This window comes from Heterocephalus glaber, unplaced genomic scaffold (assembly GCF_053883595.1).
Source record: "Heterocephalus glaber isolate CG9 unplaced genomic scaffold, H.glaber_assembly_v1.0 deba00001457, whole genome shotgun sequence".
In the NCBI taxonomy this organism is placed as follows: domain Eukaryota; kingdom Metazoa; phylum Chordata; class Mammalia; order Rodentia; family Bathyergidae; genus Heterocephalus; species Heterocephalus glaber.
The window spans coordinates 41,344,447-41,365,790 of NW_028258305.1; the positions used below are offsets into that span (position 1 = coordinate 41,344,447).

Sequence of the window (21,344 nt, forward strand, 5' to 3'; positions counted from 1 at the left end):
CTGGCACCGTGTGACTTCTGGCTCTTCCCCCAAGGCAAAATGACAGTGAAAGGTAAATGTTTTGAATCCATTCAGGACATCAAGGCAGCCATGACAATGCAACTAAAGACACTCACAAAAGAGGACCTCCAGAGCTGCTTCAGAAAGTAGCAAGAATAACGGGATAGTGTGTGTTCAAAGCAGGGGGAGGGGAGTATTCTGAGGGAAATTAATGCCAATGTCTTTCATGGAAATCAATTTTTAAAATATAAACATTTACTGTATTTTAATCATACCTTATATACATTATACTGATTATTATACTTATATACATTATACTGATTAATCATATATTATGATTGCATATTGAAATGATAATATTTTTATATACTGGGTTAAATAAACTGAAACAGCAAATTTAATTCCATCTTTTAGAAAACTTTTTAAAAAGTGGCTAATAGAAAATGTTAAATTACACATACAGCTCACACTATATTTCTATTGTTCAGCACTGACCTGACCTAATTCCCAAAGGACCTCTCTCAGCCTTCTTGCTCCTCAGATGTGAGCGCCCTTCTGGGGCTGAGTCCTCTTTGGAGAAGCCATTTCCTCACCACAGCCACATCTGTGGTGTAAATGGGATCCGCCATATTGGATCACCTCCTGACCAAGTGAAGTCCTTTCTCAAGATTTTCAAAATTAGAATTTGATTATCTACCTAGGTTTAGAGTTCTAGACAGGAAATCATTTTACTTCAATGCTTTTCTGGTGTAGCTATTTGAGAAAACTGAAGTAATACTGTCCCTTACACCTTTTTTTGAATGGACCAGTTTTTGGTTTTTGTTTGTTTTTTTGTTTCTCCTATTCTAGAAGTGTATATATTGGCCCTTTTCTTTGTTCTCAGTTTTCTGAACATTCTCAGTGGTTTAACTGGGGTGGGTCTGTTTTGTTTTAATTTTATTCAGTCATGTCTATACTTTTTCATATTTTGGTTTTTTAATAGACTTACACATAAAATTAGATATTACTTTTTCCATTAATGTTAATTACTCCATATTGCTATAGTCTTCATTTTTTAAACCTTGTATTTTTTATTAGCACATATTTTTCATACATACTAATCACATTCATCATGGGGAATTTGTACTTGTACATAATATATCTTGATTCTTTTTTGTCCCATTCCCCTCCCCTTCCTTCAGCCCTTCTTCCCCTCCCTAGTTACAAAGACTTTGTTTCCTTTTATCCCTCCTAGTCTCTCTTTTCCTTTTCTCTTCCTTCTCTTCCCTTCCCCACTCCTTGTTCCCCTTCCCACTTGAATATGTTCTTCCTACTTCCCAATATCTATCCTCCATTATGCTCCTTATTTACTCCTTGTTTCTCACACAAGAGAAACAGTGTGATATTTAAGCTTCTGTGTCTGATTTATTTCATGTAAAATTATGGTCTCAAGGTGCATCCATTTTCCTACAAGTTTATCTTTCTTTATGGAGAGTAGTACTTCACTGTACATATATATACTATGTACAGTGAAGTACTATATACTATATACTCTTTATCCATTCGTCTATTGATGGGCATATGGGATCTTTCCGAGATTTAGCTATTATAAATTGTGCTGCTATAAACATGGGCATGCATACATCACTGTGCTATGATGTTTTTAACTCTTTCTGGAAGATAACTAGGAGAGAAACAGTTAGGTCAAATGGAACCTCTAGTTTTAGTTTTTTGAGGAATCTCCATATTGATTTCCATAGTGCTTGTACTGGTTTACACTCCCACCAACAGTGGAAAGCAGTTCCTATTTCCTCACAGCCTTGCCAGCACTTGTTATTGGTTGAGTTCTTGAGGGTAGTTATTCTATCTGGAGTCAGATGAAATTTCGGTGTTTTTAAAATTTGCATTTCTCAAATGTCTAGTGATGTTGAGCATTTTTTCATATATTTATTTGCTGTTTGTATTTCTTCATCTGAGAAGTGTCTATTTATTTCAGATCCCCATTTTTAGATTGGGTCTTTAAATTTAGGGGGGTTCTTTACATATTCTAGATTTTAGTCTTTTGAGAAGTAACTGTAAGAACTTTTTCCAATTCTGTGGGTTGTCTCTTCACTCTATTGGTGGTTTCTCTTGCTATGCAAAAGCTTTTTAATTTGATATGATACCAGTTGTTGATTCTTTATAATATTTCCTGTGCGATCAAGGTTTTCTTCATTACATCTTTGCCTACATCTATGTCCTCCAGTTTTACTAATTCTATCTACCAACAGATCTAGTGTTTCTGTTTTAATATTTAGATCTTTGATCCATTTCAGTTTTAGATTAGTGCACAGTGAGACATATGGGTCTAGTTTTAATCTTTGGCATGTGGAAAGCCAATTTTGTCAGCATAATTTATTAAAGAGGCTATCTTTCTTCCAGTGAAGGTGTTCAGTGCCTTTGTCAAAAATAAGGTGGCTGAGTGTTCTTGGAGTTGTTTCTGCATCTTCTATTCTGTTCCATTGCTCCTTGGGTCCGTTTTTTGGTTGTTTTGTTTTGTTGTATTGTGCTGTTTTGCCAGTACCATGCTGTCTTTATCACAGTAGTTTGTAGTACAACTTCAAATTGGAGATTGTGATGCTCCCTGCCTTGCCCTTGTTGCCCAGAGTTGCTTTTGCTATTCTGGGTCTCTTCTAGTTCTATATGAATTTTAGGATTCTTTTCTCTAGTTCTGTGAGATATGCTATTGGTATTTTGATTGGGATTGCATTAAATCTGAATAACAGTTATAGAACTGTGGCCATTTTCACCATATTGGCTCTGCCTATCCAAGAACAAAAGATATCTTTCCATTTTCTGGTATCTTCTTTGATCTCCTTTTTCAGAGTACTGTAGTTTTCGGTGTATAGGTCTTTTGCTTCCTTTGTTAGATTGAGTCTTCAGTATTTCATTTTTCTTGATTATTAAAGGTGTTGTTTCCCTAACTTCTCTCTCAGGGAGTTTGTGTATAGGAATGCTATTGATTTTGAGTGTTGACTTTGTATCCTGCTATGCTACTGAATTTGGTTATTAACTCTAGGAGTCTTTTGGTAAAATTTTTCAGGTCTTCTATGTAGAGTTTCATGTCATCCACAAATAATGATAATTTAACTCCTTCCTTTCCTATCCTTACCCCTTTTATTTCTCTCTCCTGTCTAATTCCTCTGACTAATATTTCCAGAACTATATTGAACAGGAAGTGGTGATAGTGGACATCCTTGTTCCTGATTTTAGAGCAAAAGCTTTCAGGTTTTGACCATTTAGTATGATGTTGGCTATTGATTTGACACAGATGACTTTTATCAGATTGAGATAAAGAGCTTTTATTCCAATTTTCTACAGTTTTTATTATGAATGTTGTTGGACTTTGTCAAATGCTTTTTCTGCATCTATTGAGATGATCCTGTGGTTCTTTTCCTTGGTTCTGTTAATGTGGTGTATTACATGTATTGATTTCCACATGTTGAACCATCCCTGCTTCTCTGGGTTGAATCCTACTGGGTCACGATGTATAATCTTCTTGATGACGTGCTGCATTTTGTTTGCCAGTATCTTGCGGATTTTTGCATCTATGTTCATCAAAGAGATTGGCCTGTAGTTCTCTTTTTTGGTTGGATCCTTCTCTGGTTTTGGTACTAGGGTAATGCTTGCATCCAGGAATGACTTTGGAAGTATTGCTTCTCTTTCAATTTTAATAAATAGTTTGAGGAGTAGTGGCATTAGATCTTCTCTAAATTTCCTGTAGAATTCAGCAGTGAATTCATCAGGATTTTGGATTTTCTTTGTTGGTAGTTTTTTTGTTGTTGTTGTTGTTATGCTTTCAGTTTCACTGGCTGATCTTGGATCACTTAGAATTTTCGTATCTTCTTGATTCAGCTTTGGAAATTCATATGTTTCTAGGAATCTGTCCATTTCTTCTGAGTTTTCCATCTTATTGGAGTACAGGTTCTCAAAGTAAGTCTTGATGATGGTCTGGATTTCTGCAGGGTCTATCGTGATTTCACCCTTTTAATTCCTAATCACATGGATTTGAGTCTTTTCTTTCCTTTTTTTTTTGATAAGGTTGGCTGAGGGTTTGTCTATTTTATTTAATCTTTCAAAGAGCCAACTCTTCAATTCATTGATTCTTTGTATCATTTTCTTGGTCTCTGTTCAATTAATTTCTGCTCTGATATTTATAATTTCTTCCCTTGTCTGCACTTTGTGTTTAACTTGCTCTTCTTTTTCTAGACCTTTGAGGTTCAACATTAGCTTATTTATTTGAGTTCACTCTGTTTTTCTGATGTGGGAATTCACCACTATAAATTTCTCTTGTAGGACTGCTTTCACTGCATCCCGTAAGTTCTGGTATGTCATACTGGCATTATTGTTTCATTGTAGAAACTGTCTAATTTCTTCTTTAATTTTATTTGTGACTCATTGGTTGTTTCGGAAGGTGTTATTTAATTTCCATATGTTTATGTAGTTTTCATGGTTTCTTTTGCCATTGATTTCCAATTTCAGTGCACTGTGATCTGATAATATGCTTTGGGTAATTTCAATTCCTTTGCATTTACTTAAGCATGTCCTATGAGCTAGTATGTGGTCTATTTTGGAGAAAGTCCCATGTACTACTGAGAAGAACATGTATTCTGTTGTTGGGTGGAGCACTCTGGAGATATCTACTAAGTACATTTGTTTAAAGTACCGGTTCAACTCTGATACTTCTTTCATGATTTTTTGTCTAGTTGATCTATTTGTGACAGTGGGATATTAATGTCCCCCATTATAATTGTATTAGTGCTTATCTGATTTTTCATATTCATTAGTGTTTGTTTTATATATTTTGGTGCACCAGTATTTGGTGCATATATACTTATGATTGTTATCTCTTCCTCTTGGATTATTCCCTTAACAAGTATGTAGTGACCTTTATCTCTTTTGATCAGTCTTGGCTTGAAATCCACTCTGTCTGCAAATAGCATAGCTACCCCTGTTTTTTTCCTGGGTTCCTGTTCATGGAGTATTGTTTTCATTCCTTTGACTTTGAGTCTATAAATTTCTTTTTGAGTTGAACATGTTTTTTTTATGCAGCATATTGTTGGATTTTTGTTTCTTGATCCATTCTGCCAATCTGTTTCTTTTTATTGGTGAATTGAAACCATTCACATTGATGGCTATAACTGATATGTATTGAGTTATTCTTGTCATATTGTTTTCCTGTTGTTGGTTCCCATTCTTTCCCTTCTGTTTATCTGCCTTGCCTAGTGGGTTTGTTCTGTTGGAATTCTTTAAAATGTTGTCTTCACTGTCTTTTTCTAGAATATCCTTCAAAACTTTTTGGAGTGCTGATTTATTATTCGTGAATTTCTTCTTGTGTTATCATGGAAGTATCTTATTTCTCCCTCAAGTTTGAAAGATAATTTTGTAGGATGCATCAATCTGGCTTTGAGGTTGTTTATTATTAGGGCTTGAAATACTTCAAGCTTTCCTTATAGGTTTGAGTTAGAAGTGTGCTGTGATTCTGATGGGTTTCCCTTTATAGTCAATTTGTTTCTTTTCTGTAACACTTTTTAGTATTCTGTTCTTGTGCTGAATTTCTGGAATCTTGACTATTATATGTTTGGTGTTCTTTTGCTTTTTTATCACAACTATATGGTGTTCTATATGCCTCATTTATCTATATCTCAAATTCTTTTCTATGCTTGGAAAGTTTTCTGATGTTACTTCTGTGAATAGGTTTTTTTAGCCTTTTCTGCTGTCTTCTGATTCTTCACTGATTCCAATTAATCTTAGATTAGTCTTCTTCACATCACCTAACAGGTGTTGGATTGATTTTTTCATGGTCCCTTGCTATTTTCAGAGGTCTTTCAATTTATAATCACCAATCACAAGCCTGTCTTCTAGATCTGGCATTCTGTCTTCACATTGGTTGACTCTACTGCATATACTTTCAGTATAATATTTAATCTCCTGGATTTCTACTTGAGTCTGTTTTATGGAATCCAGTTCTTTTCTGTGTTGGGCATAAATGGTTTCCAGGTCTTTCCTAAGCATCTCTATTTTTATTTATCTGTATCTACTCTAGATTCACTAATCACATCCTTCATTATGGTGATCATCTCTTATCTTTTGTTTTGTTTTTATCAAGAGACTTATTGATCTGTTTTGTTACTTCTGCTGCTACCATTTCATAAATTTCAGCTGGATGGCTCTTGATTTCTCCCATCTGAATGCCTCTTTGATGTACCTTGGGTGAGTCAGGGATTATGGGTTGTATCTTACTTCCATGTTTTCTCATTTTCTATTTTTGCTATTGTTATTTGTTTTCTTCATTGAGGCTTGTAAATTGCTTATAGTAGGTAGTTTTATTACTAGTACTTTTTTTGAGAGAGGGTCAGCCTGGCCTTGAACTCATTAGGTATCCCAGGCTGGCCTTGAACTCATGGCAGGCCCCTGCCTCAGCCTCCCAAGTGCTAGGATTACAGGCATGTGCCACCACACCTAGCCTTATTACTAGTATTGAGACCTCTTTAGGAAACAACTATGTTTCAGAGATGTCTTCTAGGCATACCTGGCTTTGGCTTTTGAGTCTGTCCCAGGATCCTGCATCTTTAAGTTATTAAGGATGAAAGTTTCTGCCTCTTCGGCCTAGCACTCGTTTGTTTGGTACTAGACTATAGTCATGTTTATGAACTTCAAATAATCTAGATATTGGTATGCAAGGAAGATCAATCATTCACAACAAGCATGTCACCTTGACTAAAGTAGTACAGTCAGTAATAACAATGGAATCAAGCACAGGCTAAAAATAACAAACTGTGATTACTATTAATTTGCTAACTTTATAGGTATAAGATTTATAGTTACATCACAAGATCGCAAACAAATCAACAATTATATATACTAAATATCCACTCAGTAGAGCAATTTAACTGAATGGAATAAAATTGAAAAAGGATAAGAGGAAAAAAGAAAAGAGATTAGAAGCACGGCTGAAGGACAAAGGAAGATTACTCAAGCCTCAGGAATCTGGTGAAGGAGACATAAGGGAAAGAAAGAAGAAACAAAAACAAGAACAGAAAAAAACTAAACTAAAAACTATAAACAATTGTTCAACTTACAAAAAAATAAAAACAAAAATTTAAAAAATCCAAGTGAACAAACACACACCACAGACAAAAGCCCACAAGCAATGAAAAAAGACAAGAAAAAAAACAAAGAAGTTTCTCTGTGATTTTAAGCCTGTGATTATCTTCTGGGGCCTAAAGTTTTGTGGTAGCACGTCCAATTCAGGGTGTGACTCTGCTCTCACTGGTAGACTAAGGAGGCCATAAGAGCCCTGATCTGTGCTGAATAATCCCAGCATACCTGCAGCAGGATTAAGGCGAGGTGCTGGTTCTGGTATAAAGACAAAGTAGTATAATTTCAATCTAACTCCCTACTCATTTGGAAGCTTGTCACACAGTGGCAAGATGAAGCAGAAAAGAATGAATTCTAATCCAGTGACAAATACAAACTTGAATATTAAAGAAAATACAGTCTAGGAATCCTGAGGGTGGTGATGTGCCTCAACAACTGTGAACATCAGTGTGCAATGATGTACTCGGGCTGTTTTGTGGGCAGAACCAGATGCCAGCATCTCCCGAGGCTCCAGACATCTCTGGTCTCCTGGCGGTGGAACTCCCAGCACTCCAGGACCAGCAGTGGTGGGAGGCCTGCGAGATCTCTGCGCCCAGTACAGTAGTGAATCCCTTGCTTTTGTACAGTATCTTTGCCTCATCTCTGCCCAGCATCCCCCAAAAGAATGGTAGAAAGGTTCTTGGTATTTAACTATTAACTTTGATCCAATTCGTCTTATTTTAGTCCTTTTCTCATCTCTACTTTCAGATGATTCTAATGTCACCATATCCTAGGCTTTGGGGGCATTTACTGCAGGGTAAATCAAGGGAGTTCTCAGCTGTCCTCATGACCAGTTTATATTTCTCTATTCTTGAATCTGCAAAGCCATTTACCGTCCATCTTTATGCTTCCCAGTTTATAAAACTATTGCTGTTGAATCATCCTGTTTTTTACTTTTGGGGTTTATGCCTTTTCTACTTAGTCCCTTTAAGTGCCATTTTAAGGAAGTTCTGACAGAGATGCAAAGTAGATGTACGTATGCCATCTGCCACCTTTACCCAGAAATGACATCTCCCAGGAATTTGAAACTTCAACTGAGACACCAGAGATTGGGAGTTTCAAGAGCTTTAGCACATTATTCCTATCTTTATATGATATTTGATTCTGTTAACAGCTTTCTCCTTAAAACTATACCTCAGTGACACAGCAAAGCCCAGGTAGCTACAACAGCGGAAATGACAATCAAGGAATGCACTGTCTCTGCATAACTTGACTAAAATTCAATCTGCCTTTTATGATCACCATGCACCAGCAATTCATAACAACGTCAGTGATAAAATGCTTCTTTCTGAAAAAAAATCTTCTGTTGATCTAAGTTTGAAACAATTGCTGTGGTTACTGTTGATTTTTAACAGCATATGAGAAAGCTTCACCCCAGTACATTCAATCCCTCGTCCTATAATTAACAAGGTGAATAAGCCAGGAAACATAACCACCACACCATTATCATGGCCAGCAAGTTCCTCAGTATCACCTATGCTCAGTCAGCTCTACAAAAAGGCTCCTTCTTCAGGCCGCCCTTGAGCCACTGGCCTTCAGGTCCCACAGCCATCATTCTCCATTTGTTTCTGGCTTGTGTCCTTTAGGACAGTTATCAAAGTTTGCTATTATACTGTTGCTTGCTTGTGTGTTTTGTTGAGCTTTGCTTTATCCCCTCAATTAGGATAAAAGCTTCCTGAGTAACTAGATAGTGTTTATCTTGTTCCTCATCGAATCCCCAGCACAACTCCCAAGGGCAGTGTGGCAGCCAAGGACTTGACTCACAGCGAGATTCGGAGAGGCTTAGTTATGGTGTAATCTGGGGCAAAAGAGAAGAGCAGCCAACTCTGCACAGGGCAACTGCATCCTTGAACAGCTTGTGTCTGTTACCCAAAGAAAGCAGCAATGGAAAACTAGGCTGAGCGTGGTCATGCCAATAAAAACTCATCATCCCTTGCCTAATTCCTGAACCCATGCCAGGTTTCACACGCAGAATCTATTAACTAAAGAACCCACAGAGTCGCCAGGAGGAAGGACTTGGCACACAATGGCCCAAGTCCTTCCCTAAGAAGGGGCCTATGGTCGTCTACTGGACTGTTGATGAGGAAAATGATATTTATACATTCTTAGGGATATTAGAACAGGGTCTGAGTCACCAGTGATACCTAGAGACCAAACCAGCATCACGCTTTGACCCAATTAGAATGAAGCCCCATAGTGGCTTAATCCCTGCTTATAGAGGATTCCAAGGTCTGTGGACTCCACCAGTGGTCATTTTTCTGGTCACCAAAATTCAAATTGGGGTTGACTGTAGAGAAGTTAGAGAACCTCCACATGAGGCCCCGGCCTGGGGGTAAGAGCTGTCATAGCCGGGAAGGTCAAATGGATGCCTCTCTTTGAAACTGCACCTGAGTAAATAAAAGCCACATCACAGCTGGGGGATGGAGGAGTGGATCCCACAGAGGGGGCTCCCATCAAATCTCCATGTAGTTCAAAGGCCTGGCACTTGAAGACGCTGGATGAGCTCCTGAACATGACTATCGTCAGTTGTTGCAAGCTCAACCAAGTAGCAATCCTGACCACAGCTGCCATGCAAGTCTAACACCTGCTAGAGCCAAGTAGTACTGCCTCAGCCCAGGGAATGTGGCCAGTGACTGGGCCAAACGCTTTCTTTTCCACCTCAACTAGAAAGAAAACGAGTTCACATTTACAAGGAACAGACAGGAATATATAGTCACAGGGTAACAGCAATCCTCCTGGTCTCTGTCCTAAGGTATGCTGAATAGATCAGGAACATTGTTCTCCCACACAATATCACCATGAGCCATTATCCTGGGTCAGCAAACTATGGGTGGTCTTGTATGGCCCTCAGGCAAAGAGTAATTTTTACAATTTTAAATGGTTAAAAAGATTAAAATAGGGAGAGCACAGAGGAGTTTTAGAACAATGTGTTAGCTTTCCATCACTGTGACTAAATACCTCAGAAAGTCAATTTTTGCATCCTATGGGACACATTCATGGTACATCCATACATATTACCACAATAGGGGATACACACCATTGTAAATTTACCCAAATCTACAGAATACACAGCACTAAGCAGGAGCCCTAAGGGAAGCTATGGACTCTGAGTGATAATAACATGTCAATACAGGTTCAGCAGGGACAATATCTGTACCCTCTGGTGTGAGATCCTGATAGTGGCTATCTGGATGGGTTCAAAGGAATAAGGGAATTCTGTACTTTCTGCTCAATTTGATTGCAATCATAAAACTTCTCTAAAAAATAAAGTTTCTTAATTTATTTAAAAATCAAATGGAATATGAGAAAATGAAAAAAAGGAAACAAAGTCTTTGTAGATAGGGAGGGATGGAGGGGTTGAAGGGAGGGCAGGGGAAGGGGGAAAAAATAAGAACCAAGAGGGATTATGTAAAGGTGCAAATTTCCAATGATGAATGTCATTATATTGTATACCTAAAATGTACCAATAAAAGGATATACAGAAAAAAAATCGAAAGAGGAAGACTATTTTGTGATATGTGGGCATTATATGAAGCTCAAGTTTTAATGTCTGTACACAACACTTGGTTGGAACAGAACAGAACCAGGCCCAAGTTAAGCAGCTGAGACAGACCAGATGATTTAAAAAGCCTGAAATATTTCCTGTCTGGCCCTTTACACAAGAAGTGTGCCTGTCTACATCACAGGAATCGCATCGTGGTGATGAAGAGGTGGGAATACACGGCAGATCCTGGAAGAAGTCTGATCAGGAGGGTGGGTGATGAGCCCTTTGAAGATTCGAGCCTTGTCACAACACTGAAGGTCTTGGGGATCCACTGGTTAGTGGAATGCTGAGACATCTCAGCAAATTGCAAACATACACACAGACACACAATTTAATGCATCTTGCTTTTCCTACCACAGAGGAGGAAACTCATCACCTGTTAGGGCACTTTGGTCTCCAGAGGCAGCACATTCCACAGTGAGGAATACCATTCAGGCTACCACAAAAAGCTGCCAGCTGTGAGAGGTACCAGCCGGGCACAGGAAAAGACTTCTCAGCAGGCCCAGGGCGCAACGCAAGCTGCCAGGCCAGCTGGGCCACTGGACCAAGCAGACCCTACAGCTCAGAGGCACAGGTGGTGGACCGGTGTCGTGTTGGATTTATGCTAAGCTCCAAAGTGGAGAATCATGGCACAGACCCTGGAATTCCGGAGCAAAGCCAGGCTATATGTAGTGGGGATTCATTCACCATATTAAAAACCGCTCAGGGGAATGGGGGAAAAATAAGAATCAAGACAGATTTTGTAAAGGTGCAAATTTCCAATGATGAATGTCATTATACTGTATACCTAAAATGCACCAATAAAATTAATTTTAAAATAAAAATAAAAACCGCTCCTGGCAAGCTCCTGAACCCTGATGGAGAAGAAACAATTGAACAAGGGATGCCAGGTGAGTGAATATCCACAACTATCAGTCATGAGCTTGTGTATCAGATCTAACAAGGCAGGAGGTCTGGCAGGTCCAGCAGCATCCACTGTAAGATGGAAATGGTAGATATGAGATTGGACTGGAGCAGGAGCAGAGGGCACAAGTCAGCTGCATACCCAGGTGGCCCACACCCCCCTCACCCTTCATGGTTGCACCACAGCCCTGTGGCTCAGCAGGTGTCCCCAATGACCAACTGAAGGATGAAGAAATAGCCTGAGGACAGTTTATAGAACATGTGGCTTGGTTTACAGGTTCAGGCTAAAAATGAACAGCAGCCACTTTTCAGTCACATTCAAAGGTGACTTTGGAAGGCAGTGAGGAAAAGTCTTTCAAATGGGCAGAGCTTCAAGTGATATACTCAGTTATGTGCTTTTTGCAGAAGGAAGAGTGGCCCCTGGAGCATCAGCCAGCACCATTACCTAGGGGGTATCAGTGTGCTTGATCCTCAGGTGTGGACTCAGTTCATAGGCACTGGTCACACCGCGTATCCTACCATCCGGGCCAGGCACCCTGATGAGGCTGGAATGGCACCAGTCTGGAGGCAAGCATCAGAGAATGGAGTGCCACCCTCCAGGAGGCAATGGAGCACTGCTCAGAGATTTCTGGGTGACTGTCCCAGGAGAAAAACATCCGGGTCTGGCAATCACTGCAGAAGTGGGTTGGCCCACTTAGCATCCTTTCTAACTGCCCACCAAGGACTCTATGCTTCCTGTCTTCACAGTGCAGTGTACGATCGCCGAGGCACACAGCAAATGTCCAACTGAACTAAAAGTTAAGACTGCTACTTGAGCACTTGGTGCTCCGTGTGCCCAACGACCAGCAGGCAAGACAACATTTTGGGAGGGCAACTGACTCACCCCAGCAGGAGAAGGTACAAGAGCTGTTGCCCAGTGAACACATGGGGAATCCAGGTGTTCTGGGTCCCCCCTCAGCCATGGTTCACTGTGACCAGGCCAGGTAGCCCCAGGATATGGTGATCAGAGCCTCAGACGCTTCGGGAATGAGGGTTTCTGTCACACAACCAGATAAGGCCCTGAGACCAGCAGAAATGACAGGGGAGGTCCACCAAGTAAACGCTTGTGTACAGGAGGAAGGCTGAGAGGGAAAGAGGAAGGAAGCGCCCAGGGCAGGGCCTGGCTCCCCCGAATCCTCCGTGGTGCTGCTCACAGTGCCTGAGCAACAGGCTCTCAGTAAGGCGCCCAATGGGTTGTTCTCATTTTTTACTTTACAAGAGCATGTTGCATGTTCCAACATCCCACGCTCGGCTTGAACTTTCTGGACGAAGTGTTTCCGAGCTCATCAAAGAGCCAGCACCCCTCACGCTCAGGGGACACCGAGCCCTCCCAGCCCGGCAGGGGCCCCTGCGTCACTGCGCCCCGCAGCCGCAGCCGGACGCAGCCGGACGCGCCCGGACCGCTCACCGCCTCTTGGCTTCCACGCGCGCGGCGATGCGGAGGCGCCGGGCCTGGATCCGCTCCTGCGGGTCGTCAGAATGGACCGAGGGCCCGTGAATCGGGGTGAGTAAGGGTTCGTCCGCTTTATGCTCCAGCACCCCCATGGACCCCGGCGGATTCATGGCTGGAGCCTCTCGCTCCGCCCGCCGCTCCCCTGGGACCGCTGCGCTGTAGCTGAGAACGAGCCGTTGCCAGGGAAACGCAGTCAGTTGACTGCAGCCGCGCGGTTCCGCCCTCTTCAGGCCCCGCACGGCGCTGCTCAGAGCTTTGCCTTCAGCCTCGGGCAGTTAGGATCCCGGGAGTTAGGACGCGAGGCCTGCCCTGACCCCCACAAAGCCTAGTCCTGAGCAGAGGCTGGATTCTCACCACGAGACTAGAACCAGAGCTGGCCCAAGTCGTGGTTCATCACTTACTAATACGAACGATGAATTCATTTTTCATCCAATGAAAATGCCTAAAAATCACATCCATCAAGTACAATCGAGTGCCCACTCTATGAGAAGCCCTGTGTTACAGTAAGGATGCTGCTGGTGCCGTTTCCTCGTGAAGGTACAGAACCATACATAGGTCCGCCCGGCTCCTCCGGCCTCTTTGGAGATATGGACTACGGTGTATGGCATCCGCCCGGTCATCCTCGGTTTTGAGCTTCTACTCGAGGTTTCTGGCCTGTCTCCTCCAGGATGTGAAACTTGCCATCCATGAGTTTATATCCAGGGACTGTTTGTTGTCTTCTCGTCGCTGTTTCCGGTGGGGCTGAAACCTAAAGCAATCCCTCCATCCCACCTACAATCAGAGTTGAAAGAGCAAAGGGAGCCGAGGAAAAGGGTATGGGGTAGGGGTCAGGAGTACCGAGTAAACTCTCAAAGACCACTGTCTCCAGAGAGACACTGTTTCCCGGACGTGTTTCTTTCTTTTGTTTTGTTGCTTTTTGAGACAGGATCTCAATACGAAGTCCAAGCTGGTCATGACCTCTACTAATTTTGAATTTGAGATTATCTTGCCTCGGCCTCTTGAGTTCCGGGGATCACAGGAATGCGTCACCACACTCAGCTTCCTGGACGTTTTTATGCCTCATCGTCAACAAAAATACTGTTCGTTCAGTTAACCCTTTAAGCCAGGCCTGGTAGAGTTTGTAATCCCAGCACTCTGGAAGGCTGAGAAGTGCAAGTTTGAGCACAGCCAACTTAATAAGACTGTCTCAAAATTAAAAATAATAAGAAAAAAGGGTGGGACTGTATTCAGTGTGAAGGCAGCGGGTTCAATCCCCAGTACTGCAAAAAAAGTAAACAAATCCCTTTAAAACCAAACCAGAAGGGCTGGGGATGCGACTCAACAGTGAAGGGCCTGCCTAGCATGCACGGGACAAGCCAACAAAAAAGGAAAGAAAAGGAAAAAAAACCTAGATGACGTTTGGCAGGGCCTTAGCCCCTCAGAAATGGAGGAAAGGGCAGTGGATGAGCGACAAATTGCAGGTGCTCCTCCTAGTCCTTTCTTGTCACTTGGGCCAAGTAACAACTTCTTGAAGACTGTTTTCTCAGCCATTAAGTGGTACTGTCTATTCAACTCATAATCAGGCCAAGAGAAGCCCTTTATGAATAAGACCTACTCAAGGGCAAATGGAGGACATTAATTTTTTTTAAGTGTGCAAGTGGTAGAGAACATACAACAGCCTAAAAGTCCAATTGCTGCCTGAATCCTGTCCTAAGCCTGGCTTGGGGGTCGAGGTGAGGAAAGAGTTGCTTCTTGGCTTTAGAGTCCTCTGCTGAATCTCTCCTTTGGTTGTACACAACATTCAACTCCCCAGAGGTCACAGAGTCGGAGGGGCCAGGTATCACTCTGACCGTAACTGTGCCAGGCCCTGGTCCACCTTTCCACTGTCCATAACGAGAGAGGACACAGGCACACGCATGCGCACACTATGCTGGGAGTGGGACACCACAGGCAGGTCAGTGGGAATCAGCTGCCATCAGAGGTGAGAACACAGAGGCACCACCAAAAGGCTTGAAGGGTGCCAGCGGGTAACCCGAGGGAGGCCCCAGGTGCTGTAGTCCAGGCGTCTATTATAAGGAATATGGTGCAGTTTTGGCTGTTTGGCTGTTGGTGGCTTTTAGCCTCACTCACTTTCTTCTCCACATCTGGACAGATGTTTTTTGTCTTAAAGAGCTGGGGTGTAGCTCAGTGGTAGAGCACTTGCCAGGGGTTCAATCCCTGGCACCAGGAAAAAGTCTAAGTCCTTTATCAGAGGGAGGCACTAGGGATGGAACCTAGGTTTTCAAACGGAGCTAATTCCCAGTCCTTTTTTACTGGAAACTTGCATAATTTTTGCATAACCTTTACGTAATCTCTCTTGGTTTATTTTTTCCCCCTTCCCCTGCCCTCCCTTCAACCCCTCCATCCCTCCCTATTTACAAAGACTCTGTTCCTATTTTTTCATGTTCTCATATTAATTCCATTCCCTTCTTTCCTTTCCCCTACCCCTCCCAATTCCCCTTCCCTTTGCCCCTTTTCTTCCCATTTCACGTTATCTATTAGACCTTTTAGTCCTTATTTACACTTTCAGTTTCTCACACCAGAGAAGCTATTCGGTATCTACACGTGTGTCCTGTTTATTCCAGTCCTTTTTAAAACTTGAGACATGGTTTGCTATGTTGCCCAGGTGAGCTCGAATTTATGATCCTCCCATCTCAGCCTCTTAGAGTGCTGAGTACAGATCTAAGCCACTATGCTTTGCTCCTAGGTGCTCTTTCCTGACAGATTTCTACCCTGTGAGCAGGTAGCTCACCTACATCCACTGGGTAACCACAATAAAAACCACAGGGTAGTCTCCTCTGCTGGCTCTCTTGGGCCATTTTCTGAACAGCAGGGAGCCCTTCCCTGCTCTCATAGATAGCTTCGATTATGGATAGTTGTAGAAAACACTCATTCACCACTAGAAGGGCACCTCTTAGGACAGTCTGCTACCACCTATTAACAATTTAGATTACCATGTGCACTGACCTGGCAATTTGACTTAGAATTATCCCAGTGAGATAGGTTATAGCTCTTCAGAGTTGGAATTATATCAGTTTTATTCAGCACTGTGCACAAAACACTGCATACAATCCCTTGTATGTAGTAATTGCCCAACATTTGTTGAAAGAAATGTACACAGACATAACTGTATGCTTACTCCAGTTACTTATATTTAAAAACTGGCTAGGGCAATCTTAAGGCACTCGTGGAATGAAATACAATTTATGAATAAATCTGACACAGGAAGACACCCAAGATATACTGAGAAACGGAAGATGACGTACAAGAGGGAAAGTGTGACTCACTTTATTTGAAATATAAATATAATGTACATAAGAAAAAGAGGGGGAAGACCAAGATAATTCATTTCTCAGGAACCTGGCTTAAGTTCATGACTGACTTTCACATTTTCTATTCTTAACATAAATCATCTTTTGATTTAATAAAAAATGTTTGCTTGCATGGGTTTTTGTTTTGAGATGGTGTCTCACTAAGCAGCCCACACTAGCCTTGAATTTGTAATCCCAGCCTTCCCAGTGTTAGGATTATAGGTATGCGCCACATCTGGTTCAATTTTGCAACATGAAAGGTAAGAGGAGACCTGACGCAGGCAAGCATTGAGCTGCCACCGCTGAGGAACCCAAGGAAGATATGTAGGGGATGTTCACCCTGATGACTGAGCAGCATCGAGTCCACTCCTCAAATGGTATGCAATACTCTAGACCTGCGTTGAGAACAGACTTATACTAATAAATTCACAGAAAAAAATACATAGGGAATTCATTAATTTTAGCAAGAAACTACAACCATCACTAAGGGCAGTGTTCGTGCCTTTTGACCAACACATTTCTGAATTGAGCTGCCAAGGAAATCAAACTATAACTGGTTCCTAAATAGGAAGGAATGATCGTGGTGAGTTCAGTAGCCGTGGGGATAACTTGATACAAAGAATAAATAAATGGTTTGAGTCCTTGGGTAATGGCACTCCCTCCCTGAGCAGGTTTGCAGTGATAAATTTAAAAAGTACATTGATTAGATTTTACCTAACAAGTCACACTTAATTCTACATCCATTAGTTTATAATAAATCACCCTAACTGGTGTTTGGGGATGTTGGAAAATTCATCAAGCATTTAGGTAACTTCTTGGTCTATTCCCATCTCTCAATTTGTGTGAATGTTATCAGTCTCAGAAGGCAAACTTGTTTTATTCAATTTTAGTTGTCTTTGGAACTGTCTCACCATTTTCAAAAAGGAGGAAACAGAAGGCAGGGGAGTCAGGAGTTGTGCCTTATGGCTTTTAAAAAGTTCAAAATGACACAATATAATAGCATTCATCATTGGAAATTTGCACCTTTACATAATCTCTCTTGGTTCTTTTCATCCTTGCCCAGCCCTCCCTTCAACCCCTCCATCCCTATTTACAAAGATTTTGTTCCTATTTTCCATTTTCTCATATTAATTCCATTCCCTTCTTTCCTTTCCCCTACCCCTCCCACTTCTTTCCCCTTTGCCCCTTTTCTTCCTATTTCACATTACCTATTACACATTTTAGTCCTTATTTACACTTTGTTTCTCACACCAAACTATTTTGTATTTACACATGTATGTCCTATTTATTTCACTTAAGAGTATCACCTCAATGTGCATCCATTTAGCTATAAATGTCTCTAATTTCTCATTTTTGATGGCTGAGTAGTACTCTTATTTTAAAAACCCCACATTTTCTTTATTCAGTCTCCAGTTGATGGGCATTTGGGCTGTTTTCAAGTTTTAGCTATCACAAACTGTGCTGCTATGAACATAGGTGCACATATATCACTGTGGTATGATTCTTTTAATTCTTTGGGGAAGATACCTGGCAGGGGAATAGCTGGGTCAAATGGGACCTCTAGCCCTAGTTCTTTGAGGTATCTCCATACTGATCTCCACAGTGGTTGCACTAGTCTGCACTCCCACCACCAATGGAGAAGGGTTCCTTTCTCCCCACAACCCCACCAGCATGTTATTAGATGATTTCTTAATAGCAGCCATTCTTTCTGGGGTAAGGTGGAATCTCAACATTATTTTCATCTGCATCTCTCGAATGACCAGTGATGTTGAACATTTTTTCATGTTTATTTACTGCTTTTACTTCTTTGTCTGAAAAATGTCTGTTCATTTCGGATGCCCATTTTTGAATTGGGTCTTTGAATTTGGGGGGTCTGATTTTTTTCAATTCTTTACATATTCTAGATAATAGTCCTTTGTCTGAGGTATAGCTGCTAAAATTTTTTTCCCACATTGTAGGTTGTCTCTTAGCTCTGTTGTGGTTTCTCCTTCAGTGCAGAAGCTTTTTAATAAGATGAGATTCCAGTTGTTGATTGTTTGTTCCAGTTCACGGGCAACTGGGGTTTTGTTCATAAAATCTTTTCCCACACCAATGTCTTCAAGAGTTCTACCTAACCTCTGTTCCAGCCAGTTCAGTGTTTCTATTTTAATATTTAGATCTTTAATCCATTTCGATTTTAGTGCAGGGCAAGAGATATAGGTCTAGTTTTAATCTTTGGGAAGTTGAAACCCAATTTTTCCAGCACCATTTATTAAAGAGGCTATCTCTCCTCCAGTGAGAGTGTTTGGCTCCTTTATCAAAGATGAGATGGCTGAGTGTGTCTGGTATTGTTTCTGGATCTTCTAATCTGTTCCACTGGTCCTCAGGTCTGTTTCTTTGGCAGTACCATGCTGTCTTTATCACAGTAGCTTTGTAGTATAGTTTCAAGTTGGGGGTTGTAATACCCCCTGCCATGTCTCTGTTACCTAGAATTGCTTTTGCTGTTCTGGGTCTCTTCTTGTTCCAAATGAATTTTTGGATTGTTTTCTCAAGGTCCGTGAAGTATGCTGCTGGGATCTCAATTGGAATTGCATTGAATCTATATAGCAGTTTTGGAAGTATGGCTATTTTCACTATATTAATCCTTCCTACCCAGGAGCAGGGGATGTCTGTCCATTTTCTGATATCATCTTCAATCTCTCTTTTCAGAGTGCTATAGTTTTCAGAGAAGAGGTCTTTGATTTCTTTCGTTAGGTTGATTCCTAGGTATTTCAGTTTTTTGGATGCTATTGTGAAAGGAATTATTTGCCCTATTTCTCTCTCAGTGAGTCTGTCATTCATGTAGAGGAAAGCTATTGATTTTTGTGTTGACCTTGTAACCAGCTACTTTACTGAATTTGGTTATTAAGTCTAGAACACTTCTGGTGGAGTTCTTGGGGTCTTCTATATACAGTATCATGTCATCTGCAAATAATGACAATTTGACTTCATTTCCTATCTTTATTCCTTTTATTTCTTTCTCTTGTCTAACTGCCATGACTAATGTTTCCAAGTGTACCAATGATTAGAATGAATAATCAATAATGCAAAATAGGAAGAAAAGGTCCAAAGGGGTAGAGGTAGTGGGAGGGGCAGGGGAAAGGAAAGAAGGGAAAGGAAAAATGATGAGAAATAGAAAAGATGGAAATAAAGTCTTTGTAAATAGGGAAGGGTGGAGGGATTGAAGGGAGGGCTAGGAATGGGGAAAAAATAAGAACCAAGATGCATCATGTAAAGGTACAAGTTCCCAATGAGAAATGTAATTATGTTGTACACCTAAAATGTACTAATAAAAGAATTTAAGAAAAAAAAAGTTCAAAAGTAAAAACAGAACTAGATATTAGAAACCGAGCATCAACCATGTTCCTGACTTGGCACCAGCTGAATATGGACTGACTCCTCAGGAACCATAAGTCCAACACGCCTCCCCTCTTTTTAAAAGAAAGACAAAGAAACCAAGCATTTACCTTAGACCACTCACAGTGTTAAAATAAACACTCTACATGTGTTATTCTCATTTAGTCTTCCTACTGCATAACTGTGGTGATATTAATCTTATTTTACAGGTCAGAAAATTATGGCCTAGAAAAAAAAGAAAGAAAAAAACCTAACTAACTTTCTCTAGGTCAAAACTTGCAAAGTTAAATACAAGAAACATTTACTGTTTGGGAAGTCTTAAGAAACTCTCAGAATAAGAAAAAAAATGGAAGGGACAGATACATAATTTCTTTCAAGAAGCTTGTAAGCAGAGGAAAAAAGATTAGAGCAAGAAGAAAAATAAGACCCTTTGGTGACACTGGGTCTGTTTGAGTTTTGGGAGACCCAGGCATGGGAACATAGCATTTACCTGCTGAAGGTCAGGTACCTGCTAGGTGCTGGAGGTGTGCAGGCAAAGGTGGGTAATAACTGCCAGGTCAGCCTAGGGGAATTAGAAGCACAGGGCTGGGAAACTGGCCTAGGTTGAGACATGGGACATTTCCTTCCTCACCTTCAAACTATCACTAAAAAAATTTCAAAGGTCTCCTGCCAGAGCTGGGAAATAAATTGTTGTAAAAAATGAAAAAATAGTTTTAGAAGCAAAGTTAGATAATTGCGACTCCTGGTTTATATATTCTAAGTTTATATATTTATGAATATTTAAGATATTCTAGGGCCAGGGATTTAGCTCAGTGGCACTACGCCTGCCTTGCAAGCGCAAGATCGTTGAGTTTGATGCCTGGTACTGAAAAGGAAAAAAAAAGGAAATATTCTAAGTATGCTGGGTATGAGTTAATAGTTTCTGTGGAAAGCAAAGTTCGGAGAATAGTCTGGAAATTAATGCTATATGTTAATATTCTTTCTATGGCAAATGCTTGTGAGGAATTGACCACCACCTTACAAACTGATTTAAGTGTGACCCAGTTACTATAATACACACACACACACACACACACACACACACACAAAACACATACAGAAAATGAAAAGTATGTTGCATGTTTAAATTTTAAAAACTTTACATTGCCAACAATGGTGGAGTAAATGTGGTCAAAGCAAGGAGTAGTACTTAAAGAGTATTCTAGGTATTTTGAGGGGGATTAATGGCAAAATTACTGGGAGTGTATATATGAGGAGTGGTCAAAAAATATGATGAACATTTAAACATAAACTCCCAGTATGGGAGTCAAGAGTAGCATACTATTAATACTATTAATAGCTATTAATGCCACCTGTCTTGTTTTCTGAAATAAGTCACAGGATCACAGAATACCCAAGAGGAAGCAGGCTGATCTTCCCAAAACAAAAACAAGACCAAAAAACAAAAGCAGTAAAAAGTTGTTGTTTTTATGTTTAAATGTTCATCATATTTTTTGACCACTCCTCATATATACACTCAATTCTTCTAAGACAGGTGGCTGAA

General features: G+C 40.8%; 1 protein-coding gene across 4 annotated transcripts in view; it reads right to left on the reverse strand.

Moving 5' to 3' along the window:
* Drc1 (dynein regulatory complex subunit 1) overlaps positions 1-21,267 on the reverse strand; it is a 66,295-nt gene extending 45,028 nt beyond the window's left edge. For 2 of the 4 annotated variants that reach the window (XR_002392819.2, XM_004839139.3), the window contains exon 1: positions 13,053-17,587. Coding sequence is in view for 1 of the 4 variants with exons in the window: in XM_004839139.3 (XP_004839196.2) it covers positions 13,053-13,207 (155 nt within the window). In the remaining 3 variants the exon portion in view is untranslated. Of the gene's footprint in view, positions 1-13,052 lie in introns of all 4 variants that reach the window. The other 2 variants (XR_002392816.2, XR_002392820.2) reach the window with 2 other exon arrangements.
* Between the last annotated feature and the right edge of the window lie 77 nt (positions 21,268-21,344).